This window comes from Fundulus heteroclitus, chromosome 16, assembly GCF_011125445.2.
Source record: "Fundulus heteroclitus isolate FHET01 chromosome 16, MU-UCD_Fhet_4.1, whole genome shotgun sequence".
Classification (NCBI taxonomy): Eukaryota; Metazoa; Chordata; class Actinopteri; order Cyprinodontiformes; family Fundulidae; genus Fundulus; species Fundulus heteroclitus.
Window position 1 is genome coordinate 30,259,495 of NC_046376.1, and position 21,742 is coordinate 30,281,236.

The following is a 21,742-nucleotide window of genomic DNA, read 5'->3' on the forward strand; positions in this document are numbered from 1 at the left end:
GTTGGAAAGCTGGATATAACACAACCCTGCTTGACCAATATGATGTTATCCTTGCTCTTCATGTTTCTGTGGGTACACCAATATGTTCTGACCACTCTGGAAATTACACACGCTACTTGGTAGGTGACCTTCTGCAGATGACTGGCAGCGCTGAATCCGCCTGGAAGTGACATCGGCGTGACGGCACCGCATCAAGAACAGCGACACGTAAATTGAGATGTCTTTATTGTATTTCATGGAATCCAGTGACAGTGACACGAGAAAAAGGTCCTATCCCCCCCCCCTCCCCTTTACATACTTGACCTGAGAGGGAGGAGGTGCAGGGTGGGACGTACCATGATCCCGTTGTAGTCATTAAATTAAAACACAGAGATAACAGTGAAGACACGTCCAGGTGCATTCTCACAGACGCCCAAAACATGCATCCAAAAAGGGACTTCCGGGGAATGCAGTACGCTTTGTCTCAAATCATAGGGCAGCATAATTAATGTCACTTCAAATAAAAAAAATAATAAAAAAAACAACAAAAGAAAATTACAAAAAACACAGATGCTTTCTTTGCCCACGTTCAGTCAATGATAACGCAGGCTCGTACGAGGTTCCACTTACAGGAAAAGGCAACAACAAAAAAAGCAAGAGACACTACCTTTCATAATGGGATATGATTTAAATATGAAGTAGATGAATCAGAGCTTTTATATTTTATTTTATTTTTTTTCCATTAATGGTATACTTAAATGAAAACTGGCTGACTAAAAAATCCGCTGATCTAGGTAAAACTAGGCCTCTCCACTGGCCGCCTGCCTGCTGTATCTAGTAAAATAGGAGCTCAAGTCAGACGCTCGGGGTTTCGCTTCAATCGTCCTCGCTGCCGCTGGCTGAACGTTCCTGCAGGAAACCAAAACAGACCCGTTACTTCCTTTCACCCAGAAACAGCAGACAACTCTGACCAAGGCTCATATGTGCATCTAAAGTCTCCAGACTCATAGTTCTTAGTTCCATTTGGTCCGTTTTATAACATAAACAACAAGTTAATGGAAGGAATGAAAGAGACCAGAGAGGGATGAGAAAGAAAGAAGGGAGAATACAAGGAAGGAATAGAGGAACAACGGGAAAAAGGATAAAAGGACACAAGAAAGGAAAGAACAGGAAGGGCAAAGAAAGCAAAGGAAGAAAAGACAAAGGAACAACACGAGGAATCAAGGTTAGAAAGACAGGAAAAAGAACAAAGACACGAAAGAATGAAGGACAAGACAAAAAAGGGGAGGAAGAAAGGACATAAAAAGTATGAAGAGGGAGAGACAGGGACAGGAGGTTGAAAGGTCTGAATGAAGGATGAGGAATTAAACACAGAATAAAGGACAGGAGAAAATAAGGAGAGATGCTAAGAAGGATGGAAGAAAAGAGGACAAAGAAGAAAGGATGGAAGGAATAAAGTCCCAAAGATGAACAAGGAAAGGTACAGCAAGGGAAGGAAATAGAGAAAGGATGAAAGAGAAGGAAATACAACTGGAGGGAAAATGGAAAAGGGCACAAGGAAAGGAGGAGGGAGGACACGAAAAACTGAAGAGAGGATGGGATGAAATGAAAGACAGAAGGACACAATCAAGGACAGAAGGTAGGGAGGGACACTGGGAAGCAAGGAAGGAAGGAAACAAGAAAAAGAGGAAGGGAAAATGGAAGAAATTAGGAAAGGAAGCAAAGAGCCAAGGAAGGAAGGGAAGAAGGACATAATAGGAAGAAAGACTATTTTCTTTTCCTACACTTGTCCAGACCTGGAGAACGTTCAACTCCAACTCCAAACCTTTCCAAAGCAGGAACCCTGCCTTCCAGCGCTCGTGTCCCTTCGTGCTCTCACCTCCTCCTGCTCCTCCTCGCTGTCGTCGTCGCTGACCACAGGTTTGGCCCGGGAGCCGCGGCCCCTCCGCCTCTGGCCTTTCCCTCCTCGCTCGCCCTTTTCTTTGCGGCTCAGCTTGATCTTCACCTTAACCGAGCGAGCTGCCGGGAAAGAGCAGCATGTCAGAACGCCACGCGCCGCTTCGTGCTGCGGGACCCGCGACCCAAACCCGACACTCACACTCAGACTCGGAGCCTTCGTCCATGTCCTCCTCCTCCTCCTCGCTCTCCTCTCCCTCGCTTTCGTCCTCCTTCTCGATCTTCTGCCTCACGCTGGTGAAGACGGACTGCAGCACGATGGAGTCCTCGTAGATCTGGAAGGTTCACACGGTTTGCTTTCATTATTTTCCGGGGGGGACAAAGAGAGAACCGTTGAGTGTTGAGCTGAGGTAGTTTCCAGAGGAGCTCACCAGAGAGCCCTCCAAGTTGAAGGTCTGGGCGTTCTGACACAGCAGCATCACGTCCTTCTCCAGGTCGTTGAGGTTGCGGTACTTGTGGCTGCGGATCCTCTCCTGAAAGGGGCAGATGGACGCGGACAGTGAGCGGAAGAAGACGTAAGCGTGGGGAAAATATCGCGGAGCCAAACCTTCGCCTCCCACCCTACCTTGATCTTCTTGAAGTCCACCGGCTTGCGGATGAGCTCGTAGTACTCCGGCAGCTCTTTGCGAGACGGCAGCTGGATGAAGACCTCGCTCAGTTGTCGGCCGTTGCTGCGGGAGGAAAACAGATGGGCTTTTGGGTCGTTTGTGGAGAAGGTCTGCTCAGCGTTTGTTTAGGACCAAAACGAAGGGGGACAGAGGAAGAAAGACACGAAGGGCAGCCAATAAACTCTGGAAGGAACGGGGCTGTATGGTCCACTAAGATAATCATTGTACGTCTAATTGTTTCAAAAACATGGCAGAAAACAAAGCACGCCATAGAAGTGTTGTAGTTCATTACTTTGCCGTTGTCCATAAACTCAGCCGCAGAACAGAGTAAACTCCTCCATCAAAGCAGTGTTCTGTGAAGCCTAGCTGTGAGGTTCAGGAAGGGTTGGAGGAACACAACAAGCCCACGGAGTTGAACTCGCTCCCAACTCCCCCCTCCCCCAAAAGAAAGAAAAAGCTGTGCTTAGTTAAAAACTACTTTGCAGCAGACTGAGATCTTTCGATGCACAGGAAAATCCTGTGTGACGGGCCGGAGTGAAGCTTTCTTCTCAGTCAGTGAAGGCACCAAACCTAGAACGGGTTTCTGTCCTCGGTGTGGAAGTTGTTACTGCCTGAAGACAACTCTGGTGGCTATTTTCTGTGCTAAGGAGGTAAAATGCCTAATGTTTTGCAACAAAGTTGCTTTGTTCTATTTTTTTTTAAAGTTTTCAACCTGGTACAGAACAAGATGGATGTGAAACTACTGGCAGCCTTTTAGAGATCTCAGAGTTCAGATTCTCTGGAGAATGTATGTATGTATATGTATGTTTACAGTTGTTGATCGTAAATAATCCATAATCGAAGACGAAGGAGACAACGAAACGAGAACTACGGTCACTTGGTCTTTTTAGCAGAACAGTGAACTCCTGTTTGACGGCACAGAGCTGTGTGACGCTGACTGCTCCCTCTCTCACCCTGTGTGACGTCGCCTCTGGTCGCAGCGTAATTAATAATCCCAACCAGGCCTCTGTGTGGCTGAGGTCAGTGAACGAATGATCCAACACTAGACAGGAAATAAGAACTTCTACCTTAATCTGAAGGCTGAAACAGTCGTTGTTTCGAATAGATCGTCTTATCGTATTGAGAAATGTAAAAAAAAAATAGAATCAATGAGCTATAACCTTATAAAGGGGGAAATGAGATACAGCTGTTCTTTCTGGGTGTTTGCAGTGATGCAGGATCTTTTTAACAGAACCATAATAATTCATTTGATAATACCAATACGTCGACATGTGGCAGCAGCAGGAGGACCGTTCTAATACCCAGCGGGGAATCATTAGTTCTCTGATCAGTGAGATTCTGTTGGCCAGTCGGTGGCTTTTCGTCACCCTTACCCGTCCTTGTATTTGACGACGGCATCTACGATCTTCTTCATCTTCTTGGTGAGGGACGGCGGGTTGGGAGACAGCTTCTCGGCAGGAGGACGCCCGCGTTTCTTGGCTTTCTTCCCGTCGTCGTCCTTGTCCCGCCCGCGGCTGCTGGAGCTCGGCGTGACCAGGCCGCCGTCGTGGTCGCGGTCTCTCTTGCGTTTTCTGGTCGTCTTTTTGTGGCGCACCTCCTCCTCTATGTCCTCCAGATTACCTTCTTCTATGGCCTGCGGCGAGGAGAACAGTCAGTCCCAAACTCACCTGAACTCGTCTGACTCGAACCCTCTTGGGGTTCTCAGTATTCGTAGCTTGTACCACCTTGAGCCACTGTTTCTCGGTCAACGAGTCGCTGTAGTCCACCTCCTTGCGCTGACGGGAGCCCCTGCCGAACATCTTCTCCTCCTCCTCTTCGCAGGTTAGCCTCTCCACCTCAGCGTCGTCTTTCAGAATCCAGCCCGGCATATCGTCCTCCTCCATCAGACGGGGCTTCCTCTTAGGGTTGCGGGCGTCCTCGCGGCGTCTGTCCAGGTCCATTCGCTGTTGCAAAAAAAACAAGAGGGATTAGAGTGCGACTCCAAAGTAATCAAGTATCCATCGCTGGTAAAAAAAAAGTCGGACTCACCATAAAAAGTTCAAACTCTTCTTCGCTTCTTGCGATCATCTGATTGACGGTCTCGTCGTCTGGTACCTCATCCTCCTCCTGCACAGCAATGGTCCACAAGAAAAGGCTTTTTATGACATTTCTGGACAGTTTCTCTCTCACGTAGATGTAAGTTAAACAAGCAATGGAAATTTTCCCGGGAAAAAAAGCCAAATTATGCAGCAGATAAAACAGAATCCTGGAAAAAGGAACGGAAGTGAACATGCAGCGGTGTTAGAGGAATCTTGTGGGTGGGGGTTCCTGACCTCGTCCTGCTCCTCATGCTCCAGGATGGCCTGCAGGAAGGCCCGCCGCTCATAGCCAGAGGACTTCTGGTCGAACATGCCTGCCTGGATGACCTTCTGGTCCACGTTCAGCTTGTACTTGGCCGCCGCCAGGATCTTCTCCTCCACGCTGTTGACGGTGCAGAGACGCAGCACGCGCACCTCGTTCTGCTGGCCGATGCGGTGGGCCCTGTCTTGAGCCTGCAGATCCTGTGACAAAGAGCAAGGAAGGTTGGTCTCGCTAAAACGCAGACGAGATGAAAGTAAAACACTTGTGTCTGTGATTAAAGTTGCACAATGCATCAAACCATTGAAGCATTTTCAGTGTTTAAAATGTTACAATGGCAAAGAACTATACTTAAATGCAAAATCTGGAGGGAGTTTTATTTTAAGAAGCATGCCTGCAGTAATGTATGTCAGGGTTCCCTTATGGGCCGGCAGGCTTTACGTACGTGCTACCGGGTCATGCTGACAACACTCTTCAGTGTGGACTTGTCTGAGTGAAGACCAGGGCTGGGCAAGATGTCGAGATTTAAGAGACGTAAGATTAGACCAGGGGCCTGCAGCCTTTACAGTCTAAAGAGCCATTTTTCCTACAGTCCGCTTCAATTAAAGTCGTTCAGAGCCGCAAATGTTGCCTGGCCTTTTTAAAAAAAGACAAGTTAGAATTTTTGATAAAGCTCTACTGTAGGAAGCCCTTTCGTGTGTATTTTGAGGTTTTAAAAAAAAAAAAAAAAAAAAAAGAGGAAGGACGGGATGTTGATATTTGTGGATAATGATGTAAAACAAATCATAGTTTCCAACATAATGAAAAAGTATTGATTTAAAATAAAAAGAAACTGCATTTATCATCATTATTACATTTAAATACCCTAATAAAAATCTTATTTGTAGCCAAAGTTATTAAGAGCCACTGTGGAAGGTCCAAAGAGCCACTTGCGGCTCCAGAGCCACAGGTTGCAGACCCCTGGATTAGACTACATGGTTTATGTTGACGTCTAATTATACTTTTATGCATTCAGTAGGTTATTCTTCTCATATTTATCTACAGATGTTTGTTGAAAAATGTGCCTGTGAGACATTTGGGATAAAGCTTTGATTCAGAGACGCCTTTTTTTCTAATTGCTTTATGAAAAGAAAAACATATTGAGATAAAATATTGTGTATATTGGCCTAAAAATATCAAGATACTATTTTTGGTCCATATCGCCCAGCCCCAGTGAAAACCCCGGGGGACGCACACAGAGCTTGCCGTTTTAATAATGCCAGCCAAGCAAACTGCTTAAAAAGCTCTGTAAGCTGAAAACCCAGTCCATGCGTTTGTTACTTTAATCCCGGACTACTGTAAACCTTCACACTGCAGCAAGAGTTCTGATGAAAATTATGGAAAGATATCATATTCCTCCTATTTTACCTTCCCTTCATTAGTTCCCTGTTAAATGAAGAATGGAATTTATAATTCTCCCTTTTACATAAATAATATTTAAGCTGTACCAAACGTCAGAGATCAGATCTACTGGTGGTTCCTAGAGTCTCTTGAACTGTAGTTATGTTGCTATAGGCTTAGGCTGCTGGAGGAGATAAAGATATATATCCCTCACTCTGCTACATTCTCCTACTACTCTCCAATTTTGTATTGTTGCTGTTTAATTCAGCTTTAACTTTAGGTTCTCTCTGTTTATTTTCTCTTCACAGTAGCTCCAGCAGGCCTGGCGGTCCCTTACCAATTTCTGATGATATTTGCTCACATTATCAGCACATATTTTAATGCAGTTTGAGTTTAGTACAAGATCAGATAAAAGTTAGGGACAAATGATTTGATGCGATTACGGTTTAAATCCTTCCATTTCTGTTGGATACAAAAATACAAGCAATCAAAATACGTGCAACACATTTTTAACCTTAATTTGACAGGAGAGAGGGGATCTGAGCTGGTCAAAATCTGGATCAGCAAGTCGAACCTAAAGGATGACCGGACACTGCATTTCCTCTTGCAAGGAAAAGCTGGATTGGTGCGTCTCTAACTCTAGTATATCAAAAAGGTGTCCATTATTAAAAAACGTGCCATTTTCTCTAGCAGTCATTACTGAGGTGTGATATGTCAGAAAAAGGCAGGACTACCAATTACAAGGTTCCACCACAAATGTCCCCTTTACAGTCCGGCGTGAAACATTTAAGATGTTTCCTGTGATTCTGCTCTCCCATTCAGCACCTGGTGAGGGTTCCAGTCGCTGTCAAAGATGATCACAGTGTCGGCTGACTGCAGGTTCAGCCCCAGACCTCCTGCCCTGGTGCTCAGCAGGAACACAAAGTACTCAGAGGCCGGGTCGTTGAATGTCTTCAGCAGCATGCCACGATCTTCTGCCTTAGTGGTTCCTTTAGAAGAGGAGATAAAAACATCTTTTTAAAAAAAACATCCAAATTACCACACAATTGTTGTCCTCAAGGGGGACAAGAAGGCCCCGGTCCAGATCCGTTTCTGGGCCGATCAAAAAACGGTGTTCTGAACATTTTTAGCTATTTTCCATATTTTCTCTTCTGTGTTATTTTGGTTTATTCATTCGGGGTTTATCTAATATGTTTTCCACATTATTCTGTTAGTGGGCCCACAACACTATGAAACAACAAATTGATTTAATTTTATCCACAGATACCTCTCAATGATTTAAAGACAGAAGAGTTAATTTTCAGTTTCAAAGACTTTTTAAACATAAACTTAGGTGTACTAAATGAGCGCATCCATGTACAGTAGATGCACCCAATACTTGGTCAGGGCTCCTTTTACATGAATTACTGCATCAATGCAGAGTAGGATGGAGGAAGTAAACATCTGGCACTTCAGGGGTGTAATGGGAGCCCAGTTTGCTTTTTCTACCACATTGTTTCTTCCACTCAACCTTATTAATAATCACGTGATACAGCAGTCCTAACAACTTCACAACTTCTGGAGAATTCTCGAGTCAGCAGTTTCCCAATGACCATAAGATAACATATTTGTTATTTGGTTTTAGTTATTGACCATAGGTGATATTCTAAATGGATTCATGAGTATCTGAGAAGCGTCATTCTGATTGCCATGTTTATTAAAATTAATGCTCATACTGCAACAATCTGTTGATCAATCCTTGTAATACGAGATTTGGACTTTTTTTTTGGATTGACTTACAGGAGAAAACGGGCCTTTTCAAAATATGGAAATCTTTGCACATCAGCTGATGGTTTATTTGCATATGAAGCAGTAAAAATCAAATAAAGAGGCGGAGTCTTACCATCCAAACGCAGGTACTTGAAGTTGCGGTATCCAAAGTAGTCCTCCATGATGGTCATGAGCGAGGTCATCTGACAGAACAGCAGCACTTTGTGTTGTGTGGCTCTCAGCTTGGGCAGGATGCGATCCAGCAGCTCAAACTTTCCGGAGGCGCGGTACAGATCAGGGCTAAGGTAAAAAAAAAAAAGAAAAAAAAAAGAAAAGAGAAGAAGAAACATCATCAATCACGCCACATAGATCCACAAAGTACTTGTACACAAAGAGAATGCCGGTCCGGTTGTACGTACCCCGTCACGATTCCACCAGAAAACCCCAGATGCTCAGAAAATGACTCCTGTAAATAAAAGTGAATTGGAAAATGTAGAAACCAGCGGCGGAACATGACTATTCATGTAGCAGGATCTGAGTTTTCATGCCTCGATGTGCTGGAACATGTAGGGGTGGTTGCAAATCTTCCTCAGCTGCATGATGGTGTTCATCAGGGTCTTCGTCCCACCTTTACCCTAAAAAGGTTGAAGGGGAAAAAAATAAATTAATTAAAAAACACCTTCCGTTCGCCGAATGTCTCCCGCCTTGAAAATAATAATTTGAGGTTTATTTTTTTTTAAAAAGCTTTAACTTAAAAACGGCACGATCGTGTTACCTTCTTGTCTTTTTCGGAGCCGTCCGTCAGCAGGACTCCTTTAGCCTGCATGTGCCGGTACAGAACTCTCTGCAGGGCCGACATGTCGCACTTGATCACGTACTCCACCTACAGCCAGCAAAGACGGAGAAGCAAAAAAACATGTACGGGAGCATAAAACCGGTCAAAGGAGGGCTTTTAAAATGAGTGACTGCGGCGTCTCGGTGAAAAGGTTTACCTTCTCCGGCAGCTGGGCCTCCACCTCCTTCTTAAGTCTGCGCAGCAGGAACGGCCGCAGCACCTTGTGCAAGCGTCGAATGATCAGGATGGTCTCTTCTTCATTCAGGTCCACCTTGAGGGCAGATGAAATTCATTACGTTCTGCGTTCTCTTCCCCTTTAGCGTGTTTGTACGCCCCGTCTCCCTTCTACCGACCTTCTCTCCGGTCATGGCGAAGGGAGCGTTGAACCACTGCTCGAAGGTGCTGCAGCTCTTGAAGATGGTGGGCAGCAGGAAGTTGAGCAGGGCCCAGAGCTCCGGCAGCTTGTTCTGCAGCGGGGTTCCCGTCAGCAGCAGGCGCCGCGGGGCCAGGTAGTGCGTGTTCAGGACCTGCGTCAGCTTGCAGTGGTGGTTCTTCATGCGGTGTCCCTCGTCCACGATCATGTACTTCCAGCGGATCTGGGAGGAAAGAAGCGGCGGTAAAATGTACGTTTTTTTGCCTCAGCCGCGGCAAGAACGACGATCGGGACTTCGTAGCGCAGAACAGCGGACTTTTTATGACTGCTGTGAAATTATTTTTATAGGTTGGACATTGCACTTATTCGGTGGAGTGTTCTTTAAGTTTTATCCAGATAACAGCTGCTGCTCTCTGCCTTCTCCCTCCTTCCTGCACACGGTGCTTCGATCAGGGACCGGGAAGAACATTTAGAACCAAACCCTCTTTAGAAACTAAACCTAATAGCTCTCTGTTTGTGTAAAAATGAGAGAAAGCCTCCCTGAACCGCGGATCTGATTACGGTTAGGAAATCGGCTGTCTGCTTATAGAAAAGTGACGTCCTCTTCTTTTCTTTCCTTCAGGCGCGGTTCGATGTTTGTAAATAGTAAAAATGATAATTGGGTTTGACCCACTCCGTTCACGCTGGGCCTCAATATTAATGTCCTCGCTCTACAGTTCAACTTTTCCCTGCACTTCCTCAGAGAAAACCTAATTTCTCCTCTTGCCTTCGACCAATCAGTGAACTGCACTCAGATTATGGCCCCACTCCGCTCTGATTGGCCCTACTCCCGAGGAGGGACGGAAAACAGGAAGCCCAGCAGAGAAAAGCGGTAATCAAAATGGTGGGAAAGCCGCTGGAGCCGAGTAAAGCCCGACCAAGCGGAGCCCGTGGAAAAGGAACATTTGATGCACTTCTTTGTGTTATCCTAGTTAGAAAAATACCAATAAACACACTGAACTCTGTGGTTGTAACTTTACAAATTGTGAAAGAAGCTCAAACGGTAACAGTTCTGCATGTTGGTATAAATGAATGTATCTCGGTGTGTGTGGACGAGGGTGAGGGGAGTGTGTGGTTACCTTGGCCAGGACCTGCTTGTCTTTAATGATGTACTCGTAGGTGGTCAGCAGCACGTTGAACTTCCCGCTCCGCAGGATCGGAACAAAAGCGCGACGAGCAGCCGGAGAGCCCTGAAAGCCACCGGAATACGTTCAGAAACAGAGCCAGAAACTTCCACCGGGGATATGAACAGTAACGGACTTGCCTTGTAGGAGACCTTCACCACGGACGGCGCCCATTTATCGAACTCGTACACCCAGTTTGATAAAGTCCTGAAAGAGAGCAGAAAGTTTACTTCCTCTGTAAGACGCCTCCTAACAGGTTTGTGAACAGTCTCCAGCTGGGGGCCGGGTTGGGACTTACGACAGAGGCACGATGATGAGGAAGGGCCCGTTGATGCGCTTGAGCTCCATGAGGTAAGTGATGAGGGCGATGGTCTGGATGGTTTTCCCCAGACCCATCTCGTCGGCCAGGATGCCGTTCAAGTTGTTGTTGTAAAGCGACACCAGCCACTCCAGACCTTTAATCTGATCACAGCCGCAGTCAGCTCCCGGTCACCCGCGGCCAACCACTGCACCACGCACACCGTGTTCTGCCTGGAGCTGCTTACCTGGTACTGTTTGAGCATCCCGTTGACCATCAGGGAGGACTGTTTGTCCACTTTCTCGGTGACGGCGTGGGCCACGGCGTAGTACGACTGCAGGCCTCGGTTGAAGCTGGCGTTGCCGTACTCGTCGTCTACGTCCTGCTTGGCATGCCTGGGAGAACAGGAAGAAGAAACGTGTGAAAAAAACCCCCAAAAAAAACACGTCCTCTAAACAGAGCGAGATAAAAAGGCATCGTACTCGATGATGTGCTGGACATCCACTTCTGAGACGTCTTCGCTGTCGGGATCCGGAATCTTCTTCTTCTTGTCATCGCTTTGGGCCGTCGCAGGCTGCGGCTGATCCTCCGCTTCCTCCTGAGAGCAAGTGAAAAAAAAAAAAATTAGCTACAGGTACGATTTCCTCACCGTTTTATTTTGAAGTAGCGAGTACGTACTTCCTCTTCCTCCTCTTCGTCCTCTGAACCGCTATCCTCGCTGTCTGAACGCGGTGCAACTTCATATCTGCCAGACAACATGTAATAATCTGTTATTATAGGACGCTGGCTTTAACTTTTAACTTAAACACGAGAAGAAAAAAAACCCAAAACATTCATTTACTAAAAATTGCGATGTGTCGATCAACCAGCTGACATTCTGTTAACCGGCTGATTGGCAATGAGCCGGTTAAATACAGAGAATTTTCCTGTTTATTAAATGCATCCAAACTGAAAACGTCCTGTTTTTAATCTGTAAAAGCATCGACAAACAGCAGATTCTTTAATGCAATTTATTCTGCGTCTAATAAAAAGGACATGGTTGTTGGGCTCTGGCCCCGTTTTAGAGCATTACCAACAAACGTTTCAGTTATCCATGAAAAGTAACATTATTGGTTAAGTAAACAACAGCTTCAAAGTTTTGAGTAGAAATGAACTATTTACACTTACCAGGCCAATACCTGATAATCTTTTAAGTCCATTTTTTTTAAATTCTAAGGACTTTAACAAATAAAATGGGAGGAACATTTTTTTTATATGGCCAAAATTGCAACCAGCAGGTTACAGCAGAAAGATCACCAGGAAAACCGCTGATTAGTGAAAGTCTATTTATTATTATTAGGTCTATTATTTATGAACTTATTAATACATTTTACCATTTATGACATCAGATTATTAGCTTTTGATAGAATGCAAGCTTTTTTAAATGTAATGGAATTATTTTTCTATTATCATTGGCTAGTTTTTGAATAACTAACATGAAAACGCCGGGTTCACACGGTAAGATTATTTGCCCGATCTTTGCCCCGCCTTCCCCTTCAAGGACGTTCCGATTATTGCGATGCCTCTAAAGATAATCTTTTGAGACATTTCTGCCATGTGTGGCGAGTTAAGAGTGAGCCGGTCTGCTCTGAAGGACGCCAGGACCGCTCTGACCTCTAATCGGGGACATCGAACATGTCTTGGCCTGATGTCCTAGTGTGATGTGGAGAAGTCACATTTCCCATGTGACTTCTGAATGGTCCTGTGTGGATATGTTGGTCACCACACACTTTATGAGCAAATCTGTTTATATATATATATATATATATATATATATATATATATATATATATATATATATATATATATATATATAAACACACACACGTGATTTTTTTTTTTCTAAATCAACATTTGTGGGGTCCCGTAGTTAAAAAAATTAAATAAAAAAAAATTTAAAAAATCAGCTAACAATTTTAAAATGTTGCCGTGTGAACCAGGAATTAGAAATAAAAATAAATAATAAATCTGATGAGGGAAAAAAGCTGAAGTTCAGCATCAGACCGGTGCATCTACACAGAAACAAGCCCGAACCGCTCGTTCGGATTGAAGTTGCCTGTTTCGTCAGAAAGTCGGGCTGCCGCCATAATTACCCAGGGTTCATTTCCAGCCAGGTCTCCAACTGGCCGGCCCTGGGTGCATCGACGCCTGTCAGGATCTTTCCGCTGTCCACGTGGATGACCTTCACCGGCAGGTCGCTCATCTGACTGGTTTCATCTAGCGGCTGGTGGACGACAGAAAAGGAAATAAAACCTTGAGCTGTTAGCAGACACAGCCCCACACTGGGAGCACAGATTAGACACCAAGATTTCCCTCTAAGCTCACCTCTCCATCAGGCCCCATGGCGGGTGCGCCGCCTTCAGCAGTGTCCGGCTTCTTCAGACAAACACACAATCAGGATGAGAAACGCCGTCACGTCTTTACAGACAAACGCCACCGGAGCTCACACTCACCTTCTTTTTCTTCTTCTTCTTCTTCTCCTTCAGAGCCTGGGCGGCTTTGTGGGCGCGCACCAACTCGGTGAGGTTGGCAACATACTCGTCGGTCTGCTGCAGCAGGTAGGCCAGGCGCTTGTCTTTCTTCTGGTCGATGAGTTTTCGGTAGCCCTCCTCGTCTTCAGCCTGGAGAAAAAAAGGGTCAAAGGCGCGCTCAACTCACGCGTCAAACTACCCGAAAGAAAAGAAGCGGGGCAACTCATCGGGTCTCACCATCAGCCTCCGCATTCTCTCCTTCTCGATGCGCTCGTTCTCCTTCTTCTGCTCGCGCTCCGTGTTGGCGTGATAGGTGGCGACAGCTTTGGTGGCCTTCTGGATCTTGGCGGTGATGGAGCGGTGGTACTCCTTAAAGTCCTTGGCATGCTGCAGGATGCTGTTGAGGTATTCCTGTCAGGAGAAAGGCACGAATGAATGAAGTTCACACGGATCTGTCATCCGTTTTTACATTTTGAGCTATAAACACAAAAACAAGCACGGGTGGATGGAATTAGTAGTATCTTTAATCACCCTCACATGATGTTTCAGGTGAGACCTTCGGAACCGTGCGTATGAACAGGCACAACTACACGATGGGAGGATGAAAGCTCCTGTACCTGGTGTTTCTGCCGACGCTTGCGCTCCTGCTCGATTTTCTGCTGCTTCTCCAGCTTCTCCGTGATCCGGGCCTCTCGCAGCGACTGGCGTTTGCTGCGCTTGTAGGCTTTAGCGTTGAGGGCGGTTTCCAAGGCTGTGTCCCGACGCATGCAAGCCACCACCTCCTGACGCAGCTGTAGGCAAAAAAAAAAAAAAAAACAACAACAAATGTTTACATGAAATTAATCAAGCAAAATTCAACGATAAACCCCGAACTGTAACTGTGGATCATTTTCTGTTCACCTGTCTCTGGAAGGTGAGCAGCCTCAGCGCCTTCAGCTCGATGGTGGCCTTGGTCCTCAGGTCACCGGCGAGCGAGCCGGGCAGGTGTTCCAGCTCCTGGATGCGGTGAACAATACGAGCTTGTAGCCTAAAAGAAAACAAACCTTTTCGTTTTAGAAGCTATTTTTTGATGTTTTTTTTTAGTATCCAATGACGGCAAAAAAACTGTTTAATTTTTAGAACCTTCAATCATCCTTGAAATATGATTTGGACGGTAATGCTGCAGCATTGGCACGCGGAGATTTAGCAGCCGACTAAGTGGCCGGTAAATGGAACAGGCCGACCTGCAGCTGACTGGCCGGGTGGAACTGAAAACAGGCCGACTTTTTTGGGGGGTCCGTGAACACACCGCATCAGAGTTTCTCACACAGACATCAACACTCTTCAGCACAGAAGCTGCTCCTGCTGCTGAGAGTAAAGTCACTCATTGTGCTAAGTGATGTGTTCAAAAAGGAGGTCAGAGGAAGCACAAAGGGGTGAGAAGCTATTTAAAGGGAAAATGTATTTCAGCGCCATCTTGTGTTCAGTAAAGTGACTGCAGACAGCATGAGCCACAATGAACGCTGGAATGAATGAAAACGTTCGGCAGCTTATTTTTAGCTGCTTGCTTTTAAGTTGAATAAAGACCCAAACCTGTTTATCCACAAAACCTCTACCCAAAATCTATTAAGACAGAAACACGTTCCATTGAAGACTTGAGCAGGTTTAAAGCTGTCAGAAAAGAAAGCTGAAGGGGGAAAGCAGCTAGAGCGAAGCGTAAGTGGGAGAAAAATCCCAAAACACTCGGGGCAGCAATAAAAAACATCAGCGTGGAGATGGCAGAACGGCAGATCAGAGAAAGCTAAATCATTGCTGTCTGGATTTGGTCAGGTCCCTCACCTGTACTCCCTCTCCTGGAGGATCTCCACCGGGTCCAGCCCGCGGGGTTTCTGGATAGGCGTTACGCGGTTCTGCTTCTGGTGCAGCATCATGGGAGGGAGCTGCGCCGGCTGCCCCGGGGACTGCGTCTGCGGGGGCATGACCGGCGAGGCGGCCGGAGGCACGGACGGTGGAGCGGGCGACGGCCTGCCGGTGGGCTGAGGTGGAATCAGCTTCTGGGGAGGGTTGGATGGGGCGGCGGCATTCACCATTGGTCCTGGGGAAGAAGGATCAGTCATTTGTTTTTTAGCACAAGAAATACATCCTGGCGTTTTAACACAGCCGCTGCAAGAGAAAAAATCTGTGCTTTTAAACGATGCCCTAGCCGATCGGCTGTAGATCCCAGAGAAACACCGCTATGAAGTGATGAATTGGTTTGAATTGAAAACGACAAAGTCTGCATTGTAAGTTTCAGAGCCAGGAGCAGGTGTACCTTCAGGCCAGGATTTGGGAGGTCCGTTGGCAGGCTGGCCCTGCATGCCAGGAGGAACTCCTGCGGGAATGGGCGGAGCCATGTTGGGACCCACCATACCTAGAATAAAAACAGATACATTCATCTTTAGATTTCTAGATAATCAGTAATATAAAATATATCACAGCTAAAGGTAAACAATTCAGCTCAGTGAACTATCAAGAGTTTCTGTGTTGCCGGGTAGAGATAAAACACACAGAGAGGGTTTCCTGAGCTCACCGTGTGGTCTGTTGTAGTTGGTCTGAGCTGGCCCTGGCCCTGGCCCGGGCCCTGGCCCCGCCCCTGCAGCCGGGCCAGCTCCAGGCCCCGTGGAGGGCGGCATGTTGGGCATGGGCTGCTGCTGCATGCCGGGCATGGGCCTCTTGCCCTGCACGGCCAGCTGCAGGTGCTCTGGAATGGGATGATTGCGGGCCAGCATCTTGTAGGCCATGATCTGGGCCCTGAGTTGGTGTAGCTGGTTCTGGTTAAAAGGAGTGGGTCCGCCCGCACCGCCTGGTCCGACTCCTGGACCGGGCGGTCCACCGGGACCCGGGGGTCCGCCCCTGTTTGGTTGGCCCATGCTCTGAGTAGGGTCCCCGCTGCCTTCCATAGGACCCGCCACGGGGCCGGAGGGCGGGCCGTTGGCCGGGACGGGACTAGGCGCGTGCTCTGAACCTCCCAGTGGAGACGGGTAACCTAGCAACAGCGAGAGAGGATACGCTTTAATGAGGCGTTAGAGCAAAAACAAAACAAATATCTAAAACTTTCATTTGAAAAAGGACAAACTAACTGAGAGGAAAGGGCCCAAACGGTGATCCTCTAAGCCGGGCAAAGCTTTCTGAAATCACGTTTCAGTCTCCTCAGTGTGGAAGTCCAAAGGACGAACATCAGCGCCATGCAAATATATACGCAACTCCTGATCTTGTTTACATTTAAGCCATAAACTTCAACTTTGTAACAGATCATCACAAAGTACTTCGTCACGGTGAAAGCAAAAAAAAAAAAATTAAAGATAGAAATCTGAAAAGTGAATTTATATTCATCAGGTTCTTGTAAAATAGCTCAAGCTCAGATTGGATGGAGAGGTTCCTTAAAAAGCAGGTTTCAAGTGTCTGCTCCCAGACTCTCCAAGGGGTTTTAGGTCTGGACTTTGACTAGGCCGTTAATATGCTTTGATCTAAACAATCCTGTTGCAGATCGGGCAGCAAGTGTCGGGTCCAACCTGCAAGGCGAACCTCTGTCCCAGTCTCAAGTCCTTTGCAGTCTCCTGTATTTAGTCACCCCCAACAACTCTGACCAGCTTCTCTATCCCTGCTGAAGCATCACTGCTGCATGATGCAGCCACAGTTTCCACTAAAAGGGTTTTAGTTGAGTATTTTAACTTAAACTCTTTATAAATGCTACATGACTTCCCAACTTTAGCACTGCGCTCGGGCATGGGGGCTAATATGCTTGAAATCCCCGTTTTCACTCAAACCTCGTTAAACGTTCACTTTATGAGCTAGCGGTGGATAATACAGGAACGTACTTCTGTTAGTGCCTGAAGACACAATAACCCAGCAGTGTGGAACAAAGGAACACATTTACGATGTGACTAAATTCATTTTAAAACCAAGTTTGAAATATATAGACGTTTTAAGACCTTTTAAGAGTCAGCAGAGACCCTGATTACACTGACTGGACTCGTTTTACTAGTTAGGCAACTTGTTAAGGTAATTTTTTTTTTTTATTGGAATCAGGGTAAAGGGGGTGGAAAATAAATGCTCGGCACCCTTTTCAAATTTTAATTAACATTAAAGAATGAATAAGTGTTTACTTGTCCATTCCACAATTATCAAAGTTATCCCCATAAAATACACGTTAAAGGGGCGTGAATACTTTAGCAATGCACTGTGTATCTACACAGAGGAGAATCATGGCCTCGATAACCAGCTGTTTGTTTTTTGTGAATGCATCAGGCCTTCCTGTAGTCTGAAAGGTAACGTCCATAAAACCCGCCCCCTCTCCTGCCTACCTATCTTCTCCAGCCACCAAACAAACAACAGCAGAAGAAGAAGAGAAACCGGTCTGATGGGTTCACTTCGCACACGGCAAAGCGCCCGTTTCTCCTACACGCATGTTGGCGGGAGGCAAAAGCGGGTATTTCACTGCGTAACTCCGCTGGTACGAAAATCAAGCCTCACAGGGATGTGAACCCTTAGATGAAGAATCAAGTGTGTTCGGACAATCATGCCCCGTTTTCCTCGTGTTTAATAATGGATAACTACTAATAAACCAAAGAAGAAAATAAATCAAAGCGACTGCATGGAGAAGAGTTACCCTGGGAGTGTTGGTCCATTGGGCTCGGTGGGGGTCCCATCCCACTGTGTCCACCGGGCCTCATGCCCATACTCTTGATCTGACCGTAGCGAGGGTCATCAGGCATTCCCTTATCGTGCATGGGATCCATGGGCTGCTTCACACACATTATCAGAAATAAGGCCGTTTAAATATTGGGTCGGTAAGCAGGTGTTATTAAACAGAATTAACCACATAGCTGTTTAATTTCAACCAATAGGAAAAGTAAAGTAAGATATAAAAGAAAAAACATTTGTACTTTGTGCATCTGGTGCATGTTGTCCTGAGGATATCCTGAGGGTCCCTGTGAGGGATGGGGGTGTCCTGAGCCGGGCGGTCCCGGGCTGGGCCCCATCATGCTGTGGGCCGAGCCCGGCGAAGGACCAGGGCTCGGGCCCATCATGCCTCCCGGAGATGGTCCCGGGCCTGGGGAGGGACCGGGACGGGGCGTCCCTCCCATCGGGGGGTCGGGAGTTGACATCTCCTTCTAGGAGAAACTGGGAACGCGTGGCAGAAAGGAAACAGGCAGAGAGTAGGATCAGCAAGTCGGGTTTATCGTCGACATTTTTAAAACACGGCGAAGCTTAAACAGGTAACAGACTGTACTCATGCCTCCATCCCGTCTCTCTTATCTCTTCAGACGCCTGAACTGAACAAGAACTCAACTTTTCACAGATCTAAATCCGTAAAGGACATTTCATACTTTTCCTAATCCAAAACCCCCCCACAGATCTGAGTCCCCCCCCCCCCCTGTCCACGTCCCAATCTGACGTCTCAATAAAAGGCCAAAGCAGACAGGTGGACCGTTGCTGGGGCAACGTGGCAGCATCTCCAGGTTTGGAGGTTAGGCGACCTGCAGATGTGACAGCAGCTGTTTCCCCCAGGGACAAAAACAATGGGCGCACAACTAAGAGCTACAAACCGACGCATAAGAAACAAAGTTTAAAAAAATTAAATAAAATCCCCCCCTTTCTGCTGATACTGTATCTACATACCAGTCAGCAGCCGTTTAAACTGTTTTAGACACTGCCGATGTTAGCTGGGCCTTATCGCATAAGGTTGAGACAATTTAAACCCTTTGTCTGAACCGCCGCACTGGGCTGATTGTTCTGCCAGCTTATTCCTAGCAGCTGTACGCTTATCTCAATCACAACAGTTTGTTTAAATGTCACGATGAAGCCACGAAAAAAAAAAAAACACAGCTGACTCAGAGCAGTTTGCGAAAGTAACAACAGAAAAACCCCCACAAAACACAACATCAGAAGCTGGCGACTGCTAACATGCTAGCGAGCTAATGTGGCTAGCCTTCCAGGCCATGCTCCCTTCAGGCCGGTTAGCAGAGGGGAAAAAACGACGATTTTAGGCGATTTATTTGATGCCCGTGAAACGTCGGAGCATCCCTCATCGTGAGAGCTGATTGATCCAACGCGCCTCCCGTACTCTTGCCTCTTCTCCTAAAACCAATTTTCATTCATTGCGCTCTGCCCCGCCACAGCAGAGCGACTGTAATGTCGGTCGGGCTTTTTCTCCGAGAGAGAGAGAGAAAAAAAATCTAGTAAAGCTCTTTTGTTTACCGAGCCGAACGCGTGAAAACGTAGATAAAAGTGTCCTCGTGCGGCCAGGAAAGCTTAACGTACTTACACAAGAGGTGGTTGTTGATATTTGGGTTCTGGCCGGTGGCAGCGTCTCTCGGGTTTCCCCCTAGCCAGAAACAAAGAGCGACCTACCCGGTTGGTTTTTTTCCTACAACCCCCCCTCCCTCTGTGAGCGATTCTGGAGTGCTCGGCAGCGCCCCCCGGTGGACATAGCAGGCACTGCCTTTACGTGCCCGAAAGAACTAGAAGCCCATAAATGGGAGGAGTGAGGTGGCAAACCGGGTTTAAAGAGAATACTGCAGAATATTAGTATAATTTTCCCCCAAACATTCATTTTAAATACGTCTTTGAATTTTTTAATAAACTCATTCTAACACACTTCAGCGTGGAAAATGAAAACAAGGCCTTCTAGTTTACTACAACAAAACAAAGGCAGGTTTACCATGACTTGGTTTAGAATTAAACCAAGTAGAATTAGGTTCACCTTCCAGATAGGAACCCACACTTGCAGCTTGATTTACAATATCCATATAGAATGGCCTAGTCAAAGTCCAGACATAAACCCTCTGGAGAATCTGGGAGAAGATTTGAAATTGTTATGATCATTTCGATTCATTTGGTGTTTATAGTGCCAATTCGCAACCTATGTCATCTCAAGGCACCTCACAAAGTAATTTTGTATCACATCATCCAGACTTTACTTTCATTTAACTGCACACAATGTACATTTGAATGAAACCTTGTTGCAACGCCCCGAATAGAAAACAGAAGACAGAAAAGAAACAGTATAAGTACTGTATGTGCAATATAAAAAGAATTAGAAGTATTAAATATGATGAAAAAGAAACAGAGACTGAATGAAGATATTGTGACATTTGTCAGGAATGTAGCAAACCCGGCCAGCTCGATTGATAAAGTGTAGCGCTCTCCGTTCTGCGCGTTAGGTTGATGGCCACACGTGTTGATCTTTACAGTTCTGTTTGTTTAACAATGTTCTCTAACAAACCTGAGCGCCGTCACAGAACAGATGCATTCATGCTGAAACTAAATTACATACAGATGGAATCTACATACTAATAATGTGAGTTACAAATGACGTGGTTGCACTGGAGTTTTATTTGGTGCATCGGACTAAACAGGGCTGACAACAAATTGATCCACTTGTTCAGATTTTTACTTTTGTGTTTTTCTTTCAATCAAATACATTGAAGTTTGTGGTAGTAATGTGACAAAAATGTATCGGTACTGTTTTTTGTTTTTTTGTTTTTTGCCACTCATGGTATATTCTGTTTAAGAACCAGAATTGTTGTAGAACCTAAAGTTATATGCTGCAGCTTTTTTTTTTTTTTTTTTATCTTATTTGTCATTACAATTCCATCAAAATCGTCTGCATTTAACCCATCCCTTAGGTAGCAGTAGGCAGTGCCCATGGAGTGATCTGGTGCTAAGGGTCTTGCACACACAGACTGCGGGGTTCAATCTGGGCGCTTGCAGCCTTCTCAGAGCACAGGCACGCTGCTCTAACCACTAGGTCACCACTTCCCCCTTGGTTTATGTGACTGACAAGACCAAGCTTAGAGAGGTCAAGCCAGTGGAGAACTTAGCACCATACCATACTGCATATATAAAAGATACCACTACAGGGAAAAGAGTGACTTACATTGGACACGGACCAGCATGAGTTACTGGAGAACCACTGTGGCAGCTCTCATGGTAATCCTGGGAGGACTTACCTCTCTGCTTATATTTGGATCTTTTCGCCGTGTTCCATCAATAAATTATGCTTCAGTCCGACTTAACTTTTTTGCATGTTGTAAATTTGACTGTGCAAACCTGAGCAATGCAACCAAATACAGTTATTGCGGACAGGAAGGGGGGGGGGGCAATAAAGTTGTTTTTATAGCCCTGGAATCTGCACAAAGGTGGAAGTGAGAGCTCAGTGAATGCTATGCAAAGATCTTAGCGCTTATGTTGAAGACCACGAAGGAAGAAGTGAAAGGCCTAAAAATGATTTAATTCATCAAAACACACCGAGGTCAGAAATGCAGCATCCAGCTGGTGTTTTCCCAAAAATACACAAGTAAAGCAATGCCATTATTGTCATGTAGTTTATTCTAGAAAGCTTACTTTAAAAAGAGAAAACATGCTATCTTTCTCTGAAAGATTGCCTCTTACAGGTTGGTTCTGGTTTTGCATACAACAGGCCCATTTTTACATCTTCCGAAACAACTGTCATCATGAAACCCTTGCAATCAAGTGCATCTAGACATAGAAGTAAAACAGCCACCAAATACCCTCTGCGTCTCTATCCGTT

General features: G+C 46.0%; 1 protein-coding gene across 3 annotated transcripts; it reads right to left on the reverse strand.

Annotated features, from left to right (window-relative positions):
• Positions 1–208: 208 nt before the first annotated feature.
• Positions 209–19,612, reverse strand: smarca4a (SWI/SNF related, matrix associated, actin dependent regulator of chromatin, subfamily a, member 4a). 3 transcript variants are annotated; one of them, XM_012867843.3, is made up of 34 exons: positions 19,475–19,612; positions 18,093–18,330; positions 17,816–17,948; positions 15,737–16,192; positions 15,479–15,577; positions 15,007–15,262; positions 14,089–14,215; positions 13,806–13,979; positions 13,426–13,599; positions 13,171–13,338; positions 13,043–13,093; positions 12,811–12,941; positions 11,357–11,423; positions 11,161–11,276; positions 10,926–11,073; positions 10,679–10,842; positions 10,521–10,587; positions 10,336–10,446; positions 9,198–9,440; positions 9,002–9,115; positions 8,785–8,892; positions 8,558–8,644; positions 8,429–8,475; positions 8,143–8,309; positions 7,086–7,249; positions 4,856–5,083; positions 4,572–4,649; positions 4,268–4,486; positions 3,917–4,176; positions 2,501–2,606; positions 2,307–2,408; positions 2,078–2,210; positions 1,859–1,998; positions 209–888 (listed from the first exon to the last, which is right to left on the reverse strand). In XM_012867843.3, the coding sequence occupies exons 2-34, from the start codon at positions 18,312–18,314 to the stop codon at positions 856–858; spliced, it is 4,893 nt and encodes a 1,630-aa protein (XP_012723297.2). In that variant the 5' UTR covers positions 18,315–18,330; positions 19,475–19,612; the 3' UTR covers positions 209–855. The 3 variants fall into 3 exon arrangements, with proteins under 3 accessions (XP_012723297.2, XP_021174839.2, XP_012723296.2); XM_021319164.2 differs by having other exon boundaries at positions 13,043–13,090; positions 17,816–17,951; XM_012867842.3 differs by having other exon boundaries at positions 17,816–17,951.
• Between the last annotated feature and the right edge of the window lie 2,130 nt (positions 19,613–21,742).